This window comes from Dromiciops gliroides, chromosome 2 (assembly GCF_019393635.1).
Source record: "Dromiciops gliroides isolate mDroGli1 chromosome 2, mDroGli1.pri, whole genome shotgun sequence".
NCBI classification, from domain to species: Eukaryota; Metazoa; Chordata; class Mammalia; order Microbiotheria; family Microbiotheriidae; genus Dromiciops; species Dromiciops gliroides.
Genome location: NC_057862.1, coordinates 176,494,808 through 176,508,683, shown reverse-complemented (window position 1 = coordinate 176,508,683; position 13,876 = coordinate 176,494,808). Strand labels below are relative to the sequence as shown.

The following is a 13,876-nucleotide window of genomic DNA, read 5'->3' as shown; positions in this document are numbered from 1 at the left end:
CTTTGCAGTCTCACTCTCATTACTCTTTAATATGCACCTCATATACCAGTTAAAAAAAACTACAGGGGGCAGCTAGGTGGTACAGTGGATAAAGCACTGGCCTTGGATTCAGGAGGACCTGAGTTCAAATCCAGCCTCAAACACTTGACAATTACTAGCTTCATGACCCTGGGCAAGTCACTTAACCCTCATTGCCCCACAAAAAGAAAAAAAAAAAGAAAAAAGAAAGAAACTACAGGGGGCAGCTAGGTGGCTCAGTGGATAAAGCACCAGCCTTGGATTCAGGAGGACCTGAGTTCAAATTTGACCTCAGATACTTGACAATTACTAGTTGCATGACCCTGGGCAAGTCACTTAACCCTCATTGCCCTGCAAAAAAACAAAAACAAAAGAAACTAGCTTTTCCACAAATAAATCTTGTAGTTTCCTGCCTTCATGCCTTTGCTCATGCTGTTCCCTCCACCTGAAATGCCCCTTTCTCCAGGTTCTGTCTGTTCACAGACTTCAAAGCCCAGCTCAAAGGTTATCAGTTTCAAGAAAAGTAGCCCGTTTCAGTAACTTTCTCTACACATACATATATGCTCCTTAAATTCCCAAAGTACCTGGGGAATTGTGGCATGGAAATAGTCTTTCCTTTACTTGCTTGTACACCTTTCTATCTCTTCTCTATGTCTTTCACACTCTTTATCAGTTGTTTCTGTCCCTATGTCTTTCTGTCCAAATTTCTTTCTCAATAACCCTTTTATTTCTCTATCTCGGTCCTCTGACTTTAGTCTGTCTTTGTCAAGCTCTGGTCCAGAGAGTAGGATGGGTGTGTAAATGGATATACGTGAGTAGCTGGGGGATTCCAGAAGCACAAAGAAAGAGAAAAGAAAGGGGTGGGGTGGGTACTCTGAAAGGAGGGAATCCCGATGACATCACTTCTAATTAGCATTTGTGACTTCACTAGAAGGCGGGACTATTCCCCCAGGTGTCTAGGGGGAGTGGAGAGTGCGTGTGTTTGGGGGAGGGGGGGTGGTATTTAAAGGGAAAAGCTGACAGAGCTGCTGAGTGAGAGAAAGATTTCAGAGAGCCAATATTGCTGCACACGCACAGAGATGCACGCGGACACGGACACAGATATGGACACGGATACGGACACAGCAGCCCTCTGTCCATCAGGCGGTGGGGCTTCCTCCCCAGTGATACCAGCACCAGGTGAGGGGGGCTGATTCCTCAACCCTGGTACAGACGGACTGCAGCCCTGCTTGAGCGTGGGGGGGGGGGTGGGGAGCGGGGGTTGTAGGGTTTTATTTATTTATTTATTTATTTTTGGTAGGGTGGAGAGGAGGGGCTGATCAGAAATTAAGGCTGGTGAAACTGAACCACAACAGCCAAAAGGAAAATAGCCCCATATAATTGGGTAGGAGTTCCCAGCTAGGGTTTGAGGGCTCAAGTCAGAAGTAGGAATGTTAGCAGCCCCCTCTCCCTCTCGGATTTTGGAAACTGATCAAAAAGCCCCTACCATTTTGGATTAGCCTCTGCTTCCCTTTTGCCCCACCTCACCGCCCCCCAGGAGCCTAGGTTAGGGGCCAATTAGAGGGACAGAGAGGGAGAAAGAGAAAGAGGCAGTCTGCCGGCGGCGGAGGGGGGGGGGGCGGTGAGGAGAGGGGGAGGGAAAAGAGGATGGAAAAGCCGAAACATATCCCAGAGATACTGGGAGGGGGACAGCTCCGCTCCCAAGACCTGTTGTAAAGGCTTCTTCTAGGCTTCTGGAGCCCGGGCTGCTGCTGGTTATCGATCCTGGCTATTTCCAGCCTCTCCCCATCCTTCTTTGTTGTGTCTGAACCTCCTCTTGTTACACTGACCCATACCTTGTCACTCATAGGCGCACACACACAGACTCACATTTCGCTTCCACTCCTACGCAAACACTACATACTCTCCCACTCACAAGGGACAGCCTGGGACACAAATTCCCTTACGCACACCCCACTTCTCCTTGTGCTCAGCATGGAGATAACAAGACAGGACAGTCCCTCTCACACAGATACATCCATGGACATGCTGATACCTGGACAAGAACATCCTCACACTGGCTCTCTGGAAACAGGTTTCCTCTTCACAGCTCTCTGCTCACCCTACTTCCTCAGGCCAGTAGCCTGTCAAGCTGTGAAAAAAATCTCATGTACCCACTCACTTCTTGCCTAGCAGCTGACTTCAGTATTAACAATAACAGAATGATGGGTCATAGCAGGTACATCCACAAGGCAGAGCTGAAGGAGGAAGGGTGACAAGGAAAGGGGATAGCTTTAGGGCCATAGGGCAAGCCTAAGGTTCATGCATGTGTCATGTGTGAGTGGGTGTGTGAGAGCCTGTGAGTGTGCGCATGTACCACCCCATATACATGGATCTTTTGTAAAGGACCTTAGTGGGGGAAACCACATGAGAGAAATAAGCTCTCCTCAGATCTCTGGGGTGAGGGGCACGGGCATCAACTTCCCAGCTGCCTTCAAGGCTGATGCTGGTCTCCTCTGATGGAGGCATGAGGGGTACAAAATCAAGGTTCCTTTTTGCAGATGGGATAAGAGATAGCCTGTTCAAGTTGGCTTTCCTTCAGAGAGGAAGAGAGACCCTATACATCCCTGCCCTCTCTTTGTCCCCCTGCAACAGATGCCCCGACGCTGAACAAGCGAGACAAGCTACTAGTAGGGTTGGAACGTGCTGGACTGTCCCCAGCTGGGGGAGCCCCTCGACGAAGAGGCAGCATGCCCGTGCCCTACAAACACCAGCTGAGACGGGCCCAGGCAGTGGATGAGTTGGACTGGCCACCCCAAGCCTTATCTTCTGGCTCCTCTGACTCTCTGGGCTCAGGGGAGGCGGCCCCAGCTGGGAGGGGTGGTGTCTTCAAGGTGATGCTTCTGGGAGAGAGCGGTGTGGGCAAAAGTGCCCTGGCAGGCACCTTTGGAGGACTCCAAGACGATAATGCCCATGAGCCGGAGAATACAGGTATTGGGGTGGGGCCCAAAAGATCAGGTGGTAGAAGAATGGGTCTTTGGAACCCTAAGAAGACAGTACTTGAGGACCCAAGGTGGAGGGGAAGGTCTATGGCCTCTAGAAGCTTGTTCCTTAGGAAAAAGGAGTTCTTATAAAGATTGCCTTAGCGACTGGGGTCCCTGGCTTGGTTGTCCCAAGGTTGGGTCACCTACTAAAAAGACTCTTATTTCCTTTATTTTGTCCCCACAGAGGACACCTATGAAAGACACATCATAGTGGATAAAGAAGAGGTGACACTGGTCGTGTATGACATCTGGGAACAGGTGAGATCCAGAATAGCCTTCAAGTTGGGAGAAAGTAGGAAAAGTGAAGGGAGGTCATCCCATCATGGGAGATGCTGAGAGTTCAGGAATCAGGGCCCTGGCTCCTCAGAATTTCCCAGGCCTCAGGCCTTCTGTTCTCATCCTTTTGGCTAAGCAAAGAGGACAAAACCACTACTTGTCCTGAATGTCATAATCGATCCTTCCACCTCTACCCTGACACAGCAAGATACTGGAATAAGAATAAAGGTTGCAATGCAAGGTTAGGCTGGAAGGGCCCAACCAGTTGGCAGAAATTTGGAGCTCTGAGACAATGAGGGGAGCTTACATATTAGCATGATGGCATCAAGGTGATCATTGTATCTTTTTTTTTTTTTGGTGAGGCAGTTGGGGTTAAGTGACTTGTCCAGGGTCACACAGCTAGTAAGTGTTAAGTGTCTGAGGCCGGATTTGAACTCAGGTCCTCCTGATTCCAGGGCCGGTGCTCTATCCACTGCACCACCTAGCTACCCCTGTTGTATCTTTTAACCAAAAGTTTAGACACTAAAAAAAAAAAAAATAGGCCCCTGCACTCATGGTTCCCTTCTGTGGAAATTTGATGAGGATTACACTCCCCTACAAGCACACCAGTACTCAGGCAAATATTTCCCCCATTCTGAGCCTGCTTCTTCAACTGCTATCAATGAGGGAACTGGAAGAGACTGTCTCTAATGTCCCTTTTCTAGCCCTAACATTCAGTAATTGATTCTCTATCCCTCCCTACAGGGAGAGTCAGGTAGCTGGCTCCGGGAACACTGCCTTCAGACTGGAGACGCCTTCCTCATCGTCTTCTCTGTCACTGACCGAAGAAGCTTCTCCAAAGTGCCTGAGACACTGCTTCGGCTTCGAGCTGGTCGTCCCCACCATGATCTACCCATCATCCTAGTGGGCAACAAGAGTGACCTTGCTCGTTCCAGGGAAGTCTCACTAGAAGGTAAATATTCTGAAATAGCTCCCTTCTGCCAAGCCCAAAAGACCTCTTCCCCATTTTCCCTAAGATTCTTACCCACATCTGGCCCCCTTTTGTCTGAACCCAATTGTACCCAAACCCTCATCTGCACCCAAGGTTCAAGTTTCTGTGTCACCTTTTCCCTGGGCTTGGAACTCCTTTTTCTCTCAACAAGCCATGTACCTCCTGGCCTATTATGTCTCCTTGACCTTCCCAAAGTCTTAAGCTCCATCCTCTCAATCAGATCCTTTCTCCTTGCTCCTTTATACATGTATTCCTCCCTCATGCACTTCAGTTCCCTGCTTCTTCCCTCCATCTCCTCAGTAATCATAAGCTAATAGATTTATTTAGAGGTGGAAAGAATATTAAAAGGCCAGCAAGTCCAGTCCTCTTGTTTTACAGATAAGGAAACTGAGACCCATAGTGATTTGCAAAGGTTACACACAGCTGGTAAATGTTTGAAGTAGGATTTGAACCCAAGTCTTCCTGACATCAAGTCTAGTGTCCTATCCCATACACCAAGATTAGGCAGCTAGATGGTACAATAGATAGAATGCTGGGCCTGGAGTTAGGAAGATCTGAGTTCCACTCTAGCCTCAGACGGTTCCTAGCTGTATGACCTTGGGCAAGTCACTTGTTTGCCTTAGTTTTCTCAAATGTAAAATGGGGATAATAATAGCACCTACTTCCTAGGGTTGTTGTGAAGATCAAATGAGATACTTATAAAGTGCCTGGCACATAGTAGATGCTATATAAACACTTGCTATCAACATGCCATCCCTATCCTATTCTTATCTCTTTTTTTGTGTTTTTTTTTGGGGGGGGGGCAATGAGGGTTAAGTGACTTGCCCAGGGTCACACAGCTAGTAAGTGTGTCTGAGGTCAAATTTGAACTCGGGTCCTCCTGAATCCAAGGCCTGTGTGTGCTTTATCCACTGTGCCACCTAGCTGCCCCCTCTATTATTATCAATAACCCTCCATCCCTGTCAATTCAGTCCCTTCTCTCCTCCTCTTCCAGAGCCTCTCCCCATTCTTTCCCTTCTTCAAAACCCCTTCTGGAATGCCCGGTTCCCCCCCCACCCCATCAATACTCAGCCACCCTGCTCCATTCCTTCTCCTCCCTTCAGTAAACCGCCCCATCAATGTCCCATCCCTTTTCCCTCTTTAGTCCTGATGGCAGGGTGAAAAGTGATAGATTGTGACACCTGGGCTCAAACCCTACAGCTTCATTGCTTGGTAGCCTTGGGTGGCCATGGTGAGGTACATAGAACCTGTGGGAGATTGCCACAAGAGTCCCAAGCCCCGGGAGGAAGAGAGACGATCATTTAATTAAATTTATTTACGTTTTGTGTATCTAACAAAAAATAAAGGGATTCCGTGCCTGGGGACGGCTAGGGGGCTGGTACTCGTGGGTTCAGACCTCAGCGACCCAGCTGCTTCGGATCGTCAGTAAAATGGGTTGGGTGGGTAGGGGGCGGGGCTCGATTATCTTGGCACTCCCCGCCCACGCCGCAAGGTGGCTGCGTCAGAGCCGAGGTTTGTGCTAAGCTCGGGGCGCCACGGACGTGCGGGCTTTGGGGATCCTCGTTACTAACAAGATTCCGGCTGCCACGGTGCGCACCCTCGGGGCCCCGCGGCTGCCCCTACACTGGCCGGCGCTGAACGGGCCCTGCCTCGTGTCCCCGCCGCAGAGGGCCGCCACCTGGCGGGGATGCTGAGCTGCAAGCACATCGAGACGTCGGCCGCGCTGCACCACAACACGCGGGAGCTGTTCGAGGGCGCCGTGCGCCAGATCCGCCTGCGCCGGAGTCGGGCCCGAGCGGCGGCCGCGGCCGAGGGCAACCCCGAGGGCCCCGACGGCGCGACGCAGCCGCAGCCGCAGCCCCCGCTGCCTCCCGCGCGCCGCGAGAGCCTCACCAAGAAGGCCAAGCGCTTCCTGGCCAACCTGGTGCCCCGCCACGCCAAGTTCTTCAAGCAGCGCTCCAAGTCGTGCCACGACCTCTCCGTGCTCTGAGGGGGATGCCGACCCGGACCGTCGCCATGGTCACCGCGGTTACCATGGTCACCTCCCTTCCCTGCGCCCCTACCGTCGGTTTCCGTTGAGGAGACCTATCTAGGAAACCAAAAACTCCCAGGATTCCCCGGGTCTGACCGAGGCCGAGGTACCTAGAGAGGTGGCCCTCGCCCGCCGGCGGGGGTGGAGTAACGAGTGTGGACTTCTCTGTCCTGGGCACCTTAAAGGCAAGGACATTGACACGTGGGCCTGGGGAGGGAAGGAGAGCGATTTGTTTGCAATTACTATTCCTGTTATTATCGTGATTACTATTTCCGGGCCGTGCTTGACCACGTTCTACTTTAGAAGGCTCCTAGAAGCGAGGCTTGGGAATGCTCTGTAGTGACTCTTCGCAGGATTTGCCGCCTTTGTCCTCAATACAACTAAGTCTTCGAGAGATTCTTAAAGGCAAAGTACTGAAGACACCCCCCCACCCCACCCCCTTGAGACTTTTTAACAAGATACATTTCAGCCTCCCCCTTTCCCCCTTCAGTTACACTTGGTCCACCTCTCCTTTAAGAGGTTCTTAAAGGTAAAGACCAGGACGTGCTATTTTGCGACTTCCTTTCAGGATTTTCTGATATGCCTGCTGCACTTGGGCACCTACCCTTTAAGATTCTTAAAGGTAAGGACTGGCAGGATTCCTGTCTGCAGGCTCCCCGTGTTTCTTAAGCCGGGTGCTATTCCCTGGCCTATTCGCCCTGGTGGCATCGGTCAGGGCGAACTGCCCCATTTGAAATAAAGAAGCGTTTTTCTACGACACACGATGCCCCATGCCTTTCTGGGCTTCCGCAGGGCTGGCGTCGGGGTGGGGTGCTTGCCGTGGGTCCCCAGTTGTCTTGCAGTTTTACATTTACAAGTCCGTTTGGCCTTGGATCATTGTCCGCATTTTACACATGAGAAAGCCCCAGCTCAGAAAGGTCTAAGGATTTGCTCACATAGTAAATGTAAGAGCTGGGGCAGAAACACTCCCTGATTTCCAGGGATCCTTCTGGTGTGGCTCAGGGTCATAAGGTCCTACACCCACTTTAAAAATCTTAACTCATTTTATCCTCACAACCTTGCTCTAGGCGTTAAGTGCCAGCCTAGACTCAGGTCTTTCCGATTTCCAGGTGGAAAACTTTAATCCCCTGGGCCACCTAAGCTACCTGAGGTCACCAAGACATAGAGTCTTCCCAAGTGTGCCCAGTTAGCAAATAGAGATGCTAGTAAGTTTCAATGGGAAATAGCGATAGATTGAAGGCAGATGGCATTGCTTCAAATCCAGGCCCTGCTTAAGTTCCTTCCAAAGACTGTGAACCCAGGCCTTCTGTGTTGCAGATAAGAGTGGTGGACTTGCCTCAGTTTCCTCATCTGGAAAATGAGGAGGTTGGACTATGATGACAGATGAAGTCTCTCCATACTCTAAGTCTGATTCTGTGACTCTTCACTGCATCACCAATCCTTCCAGCCCAGACATAGGGTACAAAGCCAAGAACAGATCTGGCTTTGGTCCATGTTGTAGACCAGTTACCCTAAAGTCAGTCTGAGTAAATTCTCAGCCTTCAGTAGAAAAATGTAAGGCAAAAAAAAAAAATCCATTTAGCCCCTGTCCACTGTGTCTGTGTTCCTTGACCCTTTGGGGGCAATCTGACTCTTTCAGAAAGGGCCTGAATTCAGAGGTAATAGATGTTCATTGTCACAACATTGGTTTAATATCAGATTCCACAGGAATGTCTCCAGCCCCCATTTCTTCTTTTCCACTACCTTGCAAAATTTTTGGAAGGGCTTCTCTTAGCATGCTCAGCCTGGCCTCTATCACTCTCTGGAGCAGGGGGTGGAGGAGTAGAATGGGGCTTGTGTGCCCTCTTTACTGCAGTGCAGCCCCATCACCTGCAGAGAAAGTGGAGCTGTCAGTGCCTACCCAGGGGACGCCCACGTCTGCTCCTGCCTCTTCAGTGCACCTGAACAAAAGCGGCAGTTCCCCCTCATATTCCACCCCCACTCCCACGTCAGCCCTCTCCCCACACATACACACATACACTGAAGTTATCTGAGCTCCAGGTTTAGCTCCCCCAGGCAGGCCTTCCGCCACTCACCCTGAGACACATGATCAGCCTCCTGAGGCATGAAAGGGCCAGAGAGATGTCCCAGATGTCCCTGGGAATGAGGAGGACCAGGGACAATGAAGGGTGACCAGAAGGAGCATGTGTTCACCACTTCAGGCTCCATTCCCAGGAATGATGTGTTTAAAGGAAGCCAAGATTGAAAGGATGACAGAAATGGCCAGAGTTTAGCAGGGTTGACAATGGTGAGTAGTTGAAATGGAGAGTGAAGGGCAAGGTTTGCTGCCCAGTTGTGATGCAGACACCCTCCATCAGAGCAGTAGTCCCAGGCCTGATACAAAGGCTTACCTTTGTGTACGTCTGCAGAAGCTTATAATTGTTGTTGAGGATGACTATGATGACCCTTGGCAGCAGGAGCCATTCCCTCCCCCTGGGAAGATTCCCCACCCTTACAGTCCCATCAGCCTGGCCCATCTGTGTGTTCTTTCCGACGCCTACAGGGAACAGCTCAGAACAGACGGAGCTGATACCAGACTCTCTACCAGACCTGGAGGGGAGTGAGCAGGGCTGGAGAAGGGGGCGGGGCTGGGGTCTTCTCCCCAGGCCAAGTCTCCTCTTCTCTTCAACCAGCTCAGATCAAACCAGAGGTGGTTTTGCTAGTCTGAGCTTGGGTGCCAAGAACATCCAGGTCCTTGACTTCCATATCGAACATAACATCTCCTTCTACACATACCTCTCTTCCTGGGCCTCTGGGGCTGCTTTCTGGCCACTCTGCTTCCCTCCTGCCTGCCCACCCCCCAGGGAGGCACTACCAGCTGCACCCCACTCTTCTTCCTGAGACCTGGGAACAGAAGAGCTGCATTCTCCTCTCCTCCCAAGGCTGGCTGGATAACTGCATGAAGTAAGGATCCGTCTATCCCTCTCCCTTGGGGATCTCATTTTGCAACTTTATCTAAACCTCCCTGAACCATCTAGTCCAGTCTCCTAACCTTAGGAATTGCTACACCTAGCCCAGTTGGAACAGGTAAGGGCCCTTCTTTTTTGAAAAGGTTCCAGGGTAAGTGAAGAAGACTTAAGAATCCTTCTGTTAAACTCCAGACATGTTGGGGGAGTTTTGGTGGCTTTTAAAAATTCAATTCAGTTCAACAATTATTAAGTGCCTATTATGCCAGGTACATAGTTAAGAATGTTACACAGGGGAATGTGATGGAAGCCAAGGAGGAATCCAGGCAAAGAGTTCTAGGAAAGCATGAGGAGCAAGGAAAGGATTTCAGGCTTCTTGAAGGAGGTAGCACCAGAACTGGAGCTTTGGCCAGGCACAGACCCTAAAATGCCACCTGCAGGGTACAGAAGACAGCCTGTAACGAGAACACCAAGGCACCCAAATGTTGTGAGATCTGAGAACCATCCAGTTCAGCTAGATTGTAGAATGAATGAAGGAGGGTCATGGGAAGAAATAAGACTGAGTAGAACACTTCCAATTGTATTTTATCCTATAGGCAATTAGGAGCCACTGAAAGTTTTGAGCTAGATAGTGACAGGGTGCTTATAAAGCAAAGGTAGGGAGGCCAGTTAGAAGGCTCATAAAACAGTTCAGGCCGGAGATGATGCGGACTAGAACTAGGCTGGTAGCTGTGTAGAGAAAAAGCAATAGATGGAGAGATTATGGGGATGGAATCCACAGGGTTGAGCAATTCATTAGATGTTGGGAATGAGGGACTGGAAATGATCATAGCTAGCATTTATAGAGTGCTTTAAGGTTTGGAAAGTGCTTTACAAATATTATCTCATTTGATCCTTACCCTGAGAGCTAAGTGCTCTTATTGGCCCCATTTTACAGATGAGGAAACTGAGGCAGACAGAAGTGAAGTGACTTACCCAATTAATAAGTGTCTAAGATAGGATTTGAACTCAGATTTTCCTGCATTCTTTTCCTCTGCCACCAAGCTGCCTTCAAAGAATCAAAGGTGGGGCAGCTAGGTGGCACAGTGGATAGAGCACCAGCCCTGGATTCAGTAGGACCTGAGTTCAAATCTGGCCTCAGACACTTACTAGCTGTGTGACCCTGGGCAAGTCACTTCACCCCAATTGCCTCACCCAAAAAAAAAAAATTTAAAAATTAAAAATAAAAGAATCAAAGGTGATTTTTCAAGGTCAGAGTCTGGGTGGTGGCACTTTTAGAGAGATAAGCTCTTTACTTCAGCCTGAATTTGGTTTTTTGTCTGTTTTTGTTTTGGGGGGAGGGGCAATGAGGGTTAAGTGACTTGCCCAGGATCACACAGCTAGTAAGTGTCAATTGTCTGAGGCCAGATTTGAACTCAGGTCTTCCTGAATCCAGGGCCAGTGCTTTATCCACTACACCACCTAGCTGCCCTATGAATTTGTTTTTAAATTTCAAGTGCAGGATGATATGATGGTATACTTAAAGAATCCTAGAGAATCAACTCAAAAATTACTTGAAACAATTAACAACTTTAGCAAAGTAGCAGGATATAAAATAAATCCACATAAATCATCAGCATTTCTATACATGACCAACAAAGCCCAGCAGCAAGAGATAAAAAGAGAAATTCCATTTAAAGTAACGGTAGATAATATAAAATACTTGGGAGTCTACTTGCCAAGACAAACCCAGGAACTCTATGAACACAACTACTAAACACTCTTCTCACAAATCAAATCAGATCTAAATAATTGGAAAGATATCAATTGCTCATGGATAGGCAGAGCTAATATAGTAAAAATGACAATACTGCCTAAATTAATTTACTTATTCAGTGCCATACCAATCAGACTACCTAAAAATTATTTTATAGAGCTAGAAAAAATAATAACAAAATTCATCTGGAAAAACAAAAAATCAAGAATATCCAGGGAAATAATGAAAAAAAATTCACAGGAAGGTGGGTTAGCAGTACCAAACCTGGAGCTCTGCTATAAATCGGCAGTCATCAAAACTATCTGGTACTGGCTAAAAAATAGAGTGGTAGATCAATGGAATAGGCTAGGCTCAGGAAATGCAGTAGTAAATGACACTAGTAATGTAGTGTTTGATAAACCCAAAGACTCCAGCTTCTGGGATAGGAACTCAGTATTTGACAAAAACTGCTGGGAAAACTGGAAGATAGTATGGCAGAAATTAGGCATAGACCAACATCTTACACCTTATACTAAAATAAGGTCAAAATGGATACATGATTTAGACATAAGAGGTGATACCATAGGTAAATTAGGAGAGAAAGGAATAGTCTACCTATCAGATCTTTGGAAAGGAAAACAGTTTATGACCAAACAAAAGATAGAGTATATTATAAAATGCAAAATGGATGATTTTGATTTTATCAAATTAAAAAATTTTTGTACAAACAGAAGCAATGCATCCAAAATTAGAAAAGAGGCAGAAAGCTGAGAAACAATTTTTGTGGCCAGTACTTCTGATAAAGGCCTCATCTCTAAAATATATAGGGAACTAAATCAAATTTATAAGAATCCAAGTCATTCCCCAATTGAGAAATGGTCAAAGGATATGAACAGGCAGTTTTCTGATGAAGAAACCAAAGCTATCTATTCCCATATGAAAAAATGCTCTAAATCTCTAATGATTAGAGAGATGCAAATTAAAACAACTCTGAGGTACCACCTGACACCTATCAGATTGGCTAAAATGACAAAAAAGGAAAATAATAAATGTTGGAGAAGCTGTGGGAAAATTGGAACACTAATTCATTGTTGGTGGAGCTGTGAACTGATCCAACCATTCTGGAAAGCAATTTGGAATTATGCCCAAAGGGTGATAAAGCTGTGCATACTCTTTGACCCATGTTAAGGGCTAAAATTCTAGCTAAACTGTCTAAAATATCTAATGAGTGGTCGCCAATAAATTATAAGCTTTAGCAAGAGTTAGACTTTTAAGCATTTATTAAGGAGAATAAGAATTTGGTAAAGAGAGAGAGAAAGGCCTAGATTCCTATCTATTAAAGGGAGAGCACATTTCTAGCTCCCTTCTCCACCAGAGTCCAGAGGAAAGAGAGCGAGACTGAGCACCAGTCTCTTCCTTCCTCCTCCCACTAGCCCGCGTCACTTCCTGACTCCTCGTCTTGCCCTCAAAGACCTTCCCTTCATGGGCAGAACTCTTCTACAGTAAGTATCCAGCAGGTGGCGTTATTCCAATCGTTACACCCAGCAATACCACTTTTGGGTCTTTTGCCCAAAGAAATAATGCAAAGGGACCCACATGTACAAAAATATTTAAAGCTGCTCTTTATGTGGTGGCAAGGAATTGGAAGTTGAGCGGATACCCATCAATTGGGGAATGGCTGGACAAGTTGTGGTATATGAATACAATGGAATACTATTGTGCTATAAGAAATGATGAGCAGGAGGAGTTCAGAGAAACCTGGAGAGTCTTGTGTGAGCTGATGATGAGTGAGATGAGCAGAACCAGAACATTGTACACAGTATCAACATTGAGTGTTGATCTACTGTGATAGACTATATTCTTCTCACCAATGCAGTGGTACAGAAGAGTTCCAGAGAATTCATGATAGAGGATCTCCAAATCCGAGGGAAAAAAAAAAAACTGTGGAATATAGATGCTAAATGAACCATACTATTTCTTTTGTTTTTGGTGCTGTTGTGTTTTTTTTCTATTTTGAGGTTTTTCATCATTGCTCTGATTTTTTCTCTTATAACAGGACTAATGCAGAAATAGGATTAATGTTATTATATATATATATGTATATAGATATATAGATATATCCTATATCAGATTAACTGCTGTCTAGGGGAGGGGGGAGGGAGGGGAGAGAGGGAGAAAAATCTGAAATTGTAAAGCTTGTATAAACAAAAGTTGAGAACTATCTTTACATGTAACGGAAAAAATAAAATACCTTATATGTAAAAAAAAAAAATTTCAAGTGCAGGAAGATACCTTAATTCTTTATCACTCTTCTATTTTCCTGGTAAAATAACCCCGATTCTTTCACCATTCTTCTGGACTCAGTCATTTGGATATTTACTGAGTGTCTATTTTGGGCCTAACACTATCCTAGGTAAATATGGGGGCACAGAGAAAGTGTATAAGGCAGGGTCCCTGCCCTCAAGGAACTTATAATCTTATATAAGTTTATAATTGGGAGGGGAGGGTGAGGCAAAAACAGAAAAATAAGTGAAAATGAAACAGTATATAATTAAATGCTAAATTGTATCCTGTAGACTATATACATCACTGTTGTAGGACTTCGAAAGATCAGTGATGACTAGAGTAGCTTGCAAAAGCTTCATAGGGGAAGTGGGAATTGAGTTATAAGAAGGATATGGTCGGGGGCCGCACTAGCCCTGGATTCAGGAGGACTGGAGTTCAAATCTGACCTCAGACACTTAACACTTACTAGCTGTGTGACCCTGGGCAAGTCACTTAACCCTCATTGCCCTGCAAAAAGAAACAAAGAAAGGATATGGTGAATTGGAGGGGAGAAAAGGACATTCTAGGGAG

General features: G+C 46.9%; 1 protein-coding gene across 2 annotated transcripts; it reads left to right on the top strand.

Moving 5' to 3' along the window:
• Nucleotides 1-773: 773 nt before the first annotated feature.
• REM2 (RRAD and GEM like GTPase 2) lies at nucleotides 774-7,587 on the top strand. 2 transcript variants are annotated; one of them, XM_043980378.1, is made up of 5 exons: nucleotides 774-1,197; nucleotides 2,653-2,988; nucleotides 3,226-3,299; nucleotides 4,062-4,269; nucleotides 5,976-7,587. In XM_043980378.1, exons 1-5 carry the CDS (start codon nucleotides 1,098-1,100, stop codon nucleotides 6,296-6,298), a joined length of 1,041 nt encoding a protein of 346 aa, XP_043836313.1. In that variant the 5' UTR covers nucleotides 774-1,097; the 3' UTR covers nucleotides 6,299-7,587. The 2 variants fall into 2 exon arrangements, with proteins under 2 accessions (XP_043836313.1, XP_043836312.1); XM_043980377.1 differs by lacking the exon at nucleotides 5,976-7,587 and having other exon boundaries at nucleotides 4,062-4,922.
• Nucleotides 7,588-13,876: the final 6,289 nt, after the last annotated feature.

Bases quoted from the DNA above. Each gene is read 5' to 3' on its own strand.
- REM2 (XM_043980377.1), top strand. From the start codon at position 1,098: ATGCACGCGGACACGGACACAGATATGGACACGGATACGGACACAGCA. The intron at 1,198-2,652 runs GTGAGGGGGGCT...CCCCTGCAACAG, and splicing joins CCCAGTGATACCAGCACCAG to ATGCCCCGACGCTGAACAAG. The intron at 3,300-4,061 runs GTGAGATCCAGA...CCCTCCCTACAG, and splicing joins TGTATGACATCTGGGAACAG to GGAGAGTCAGGTAGCTGGCT.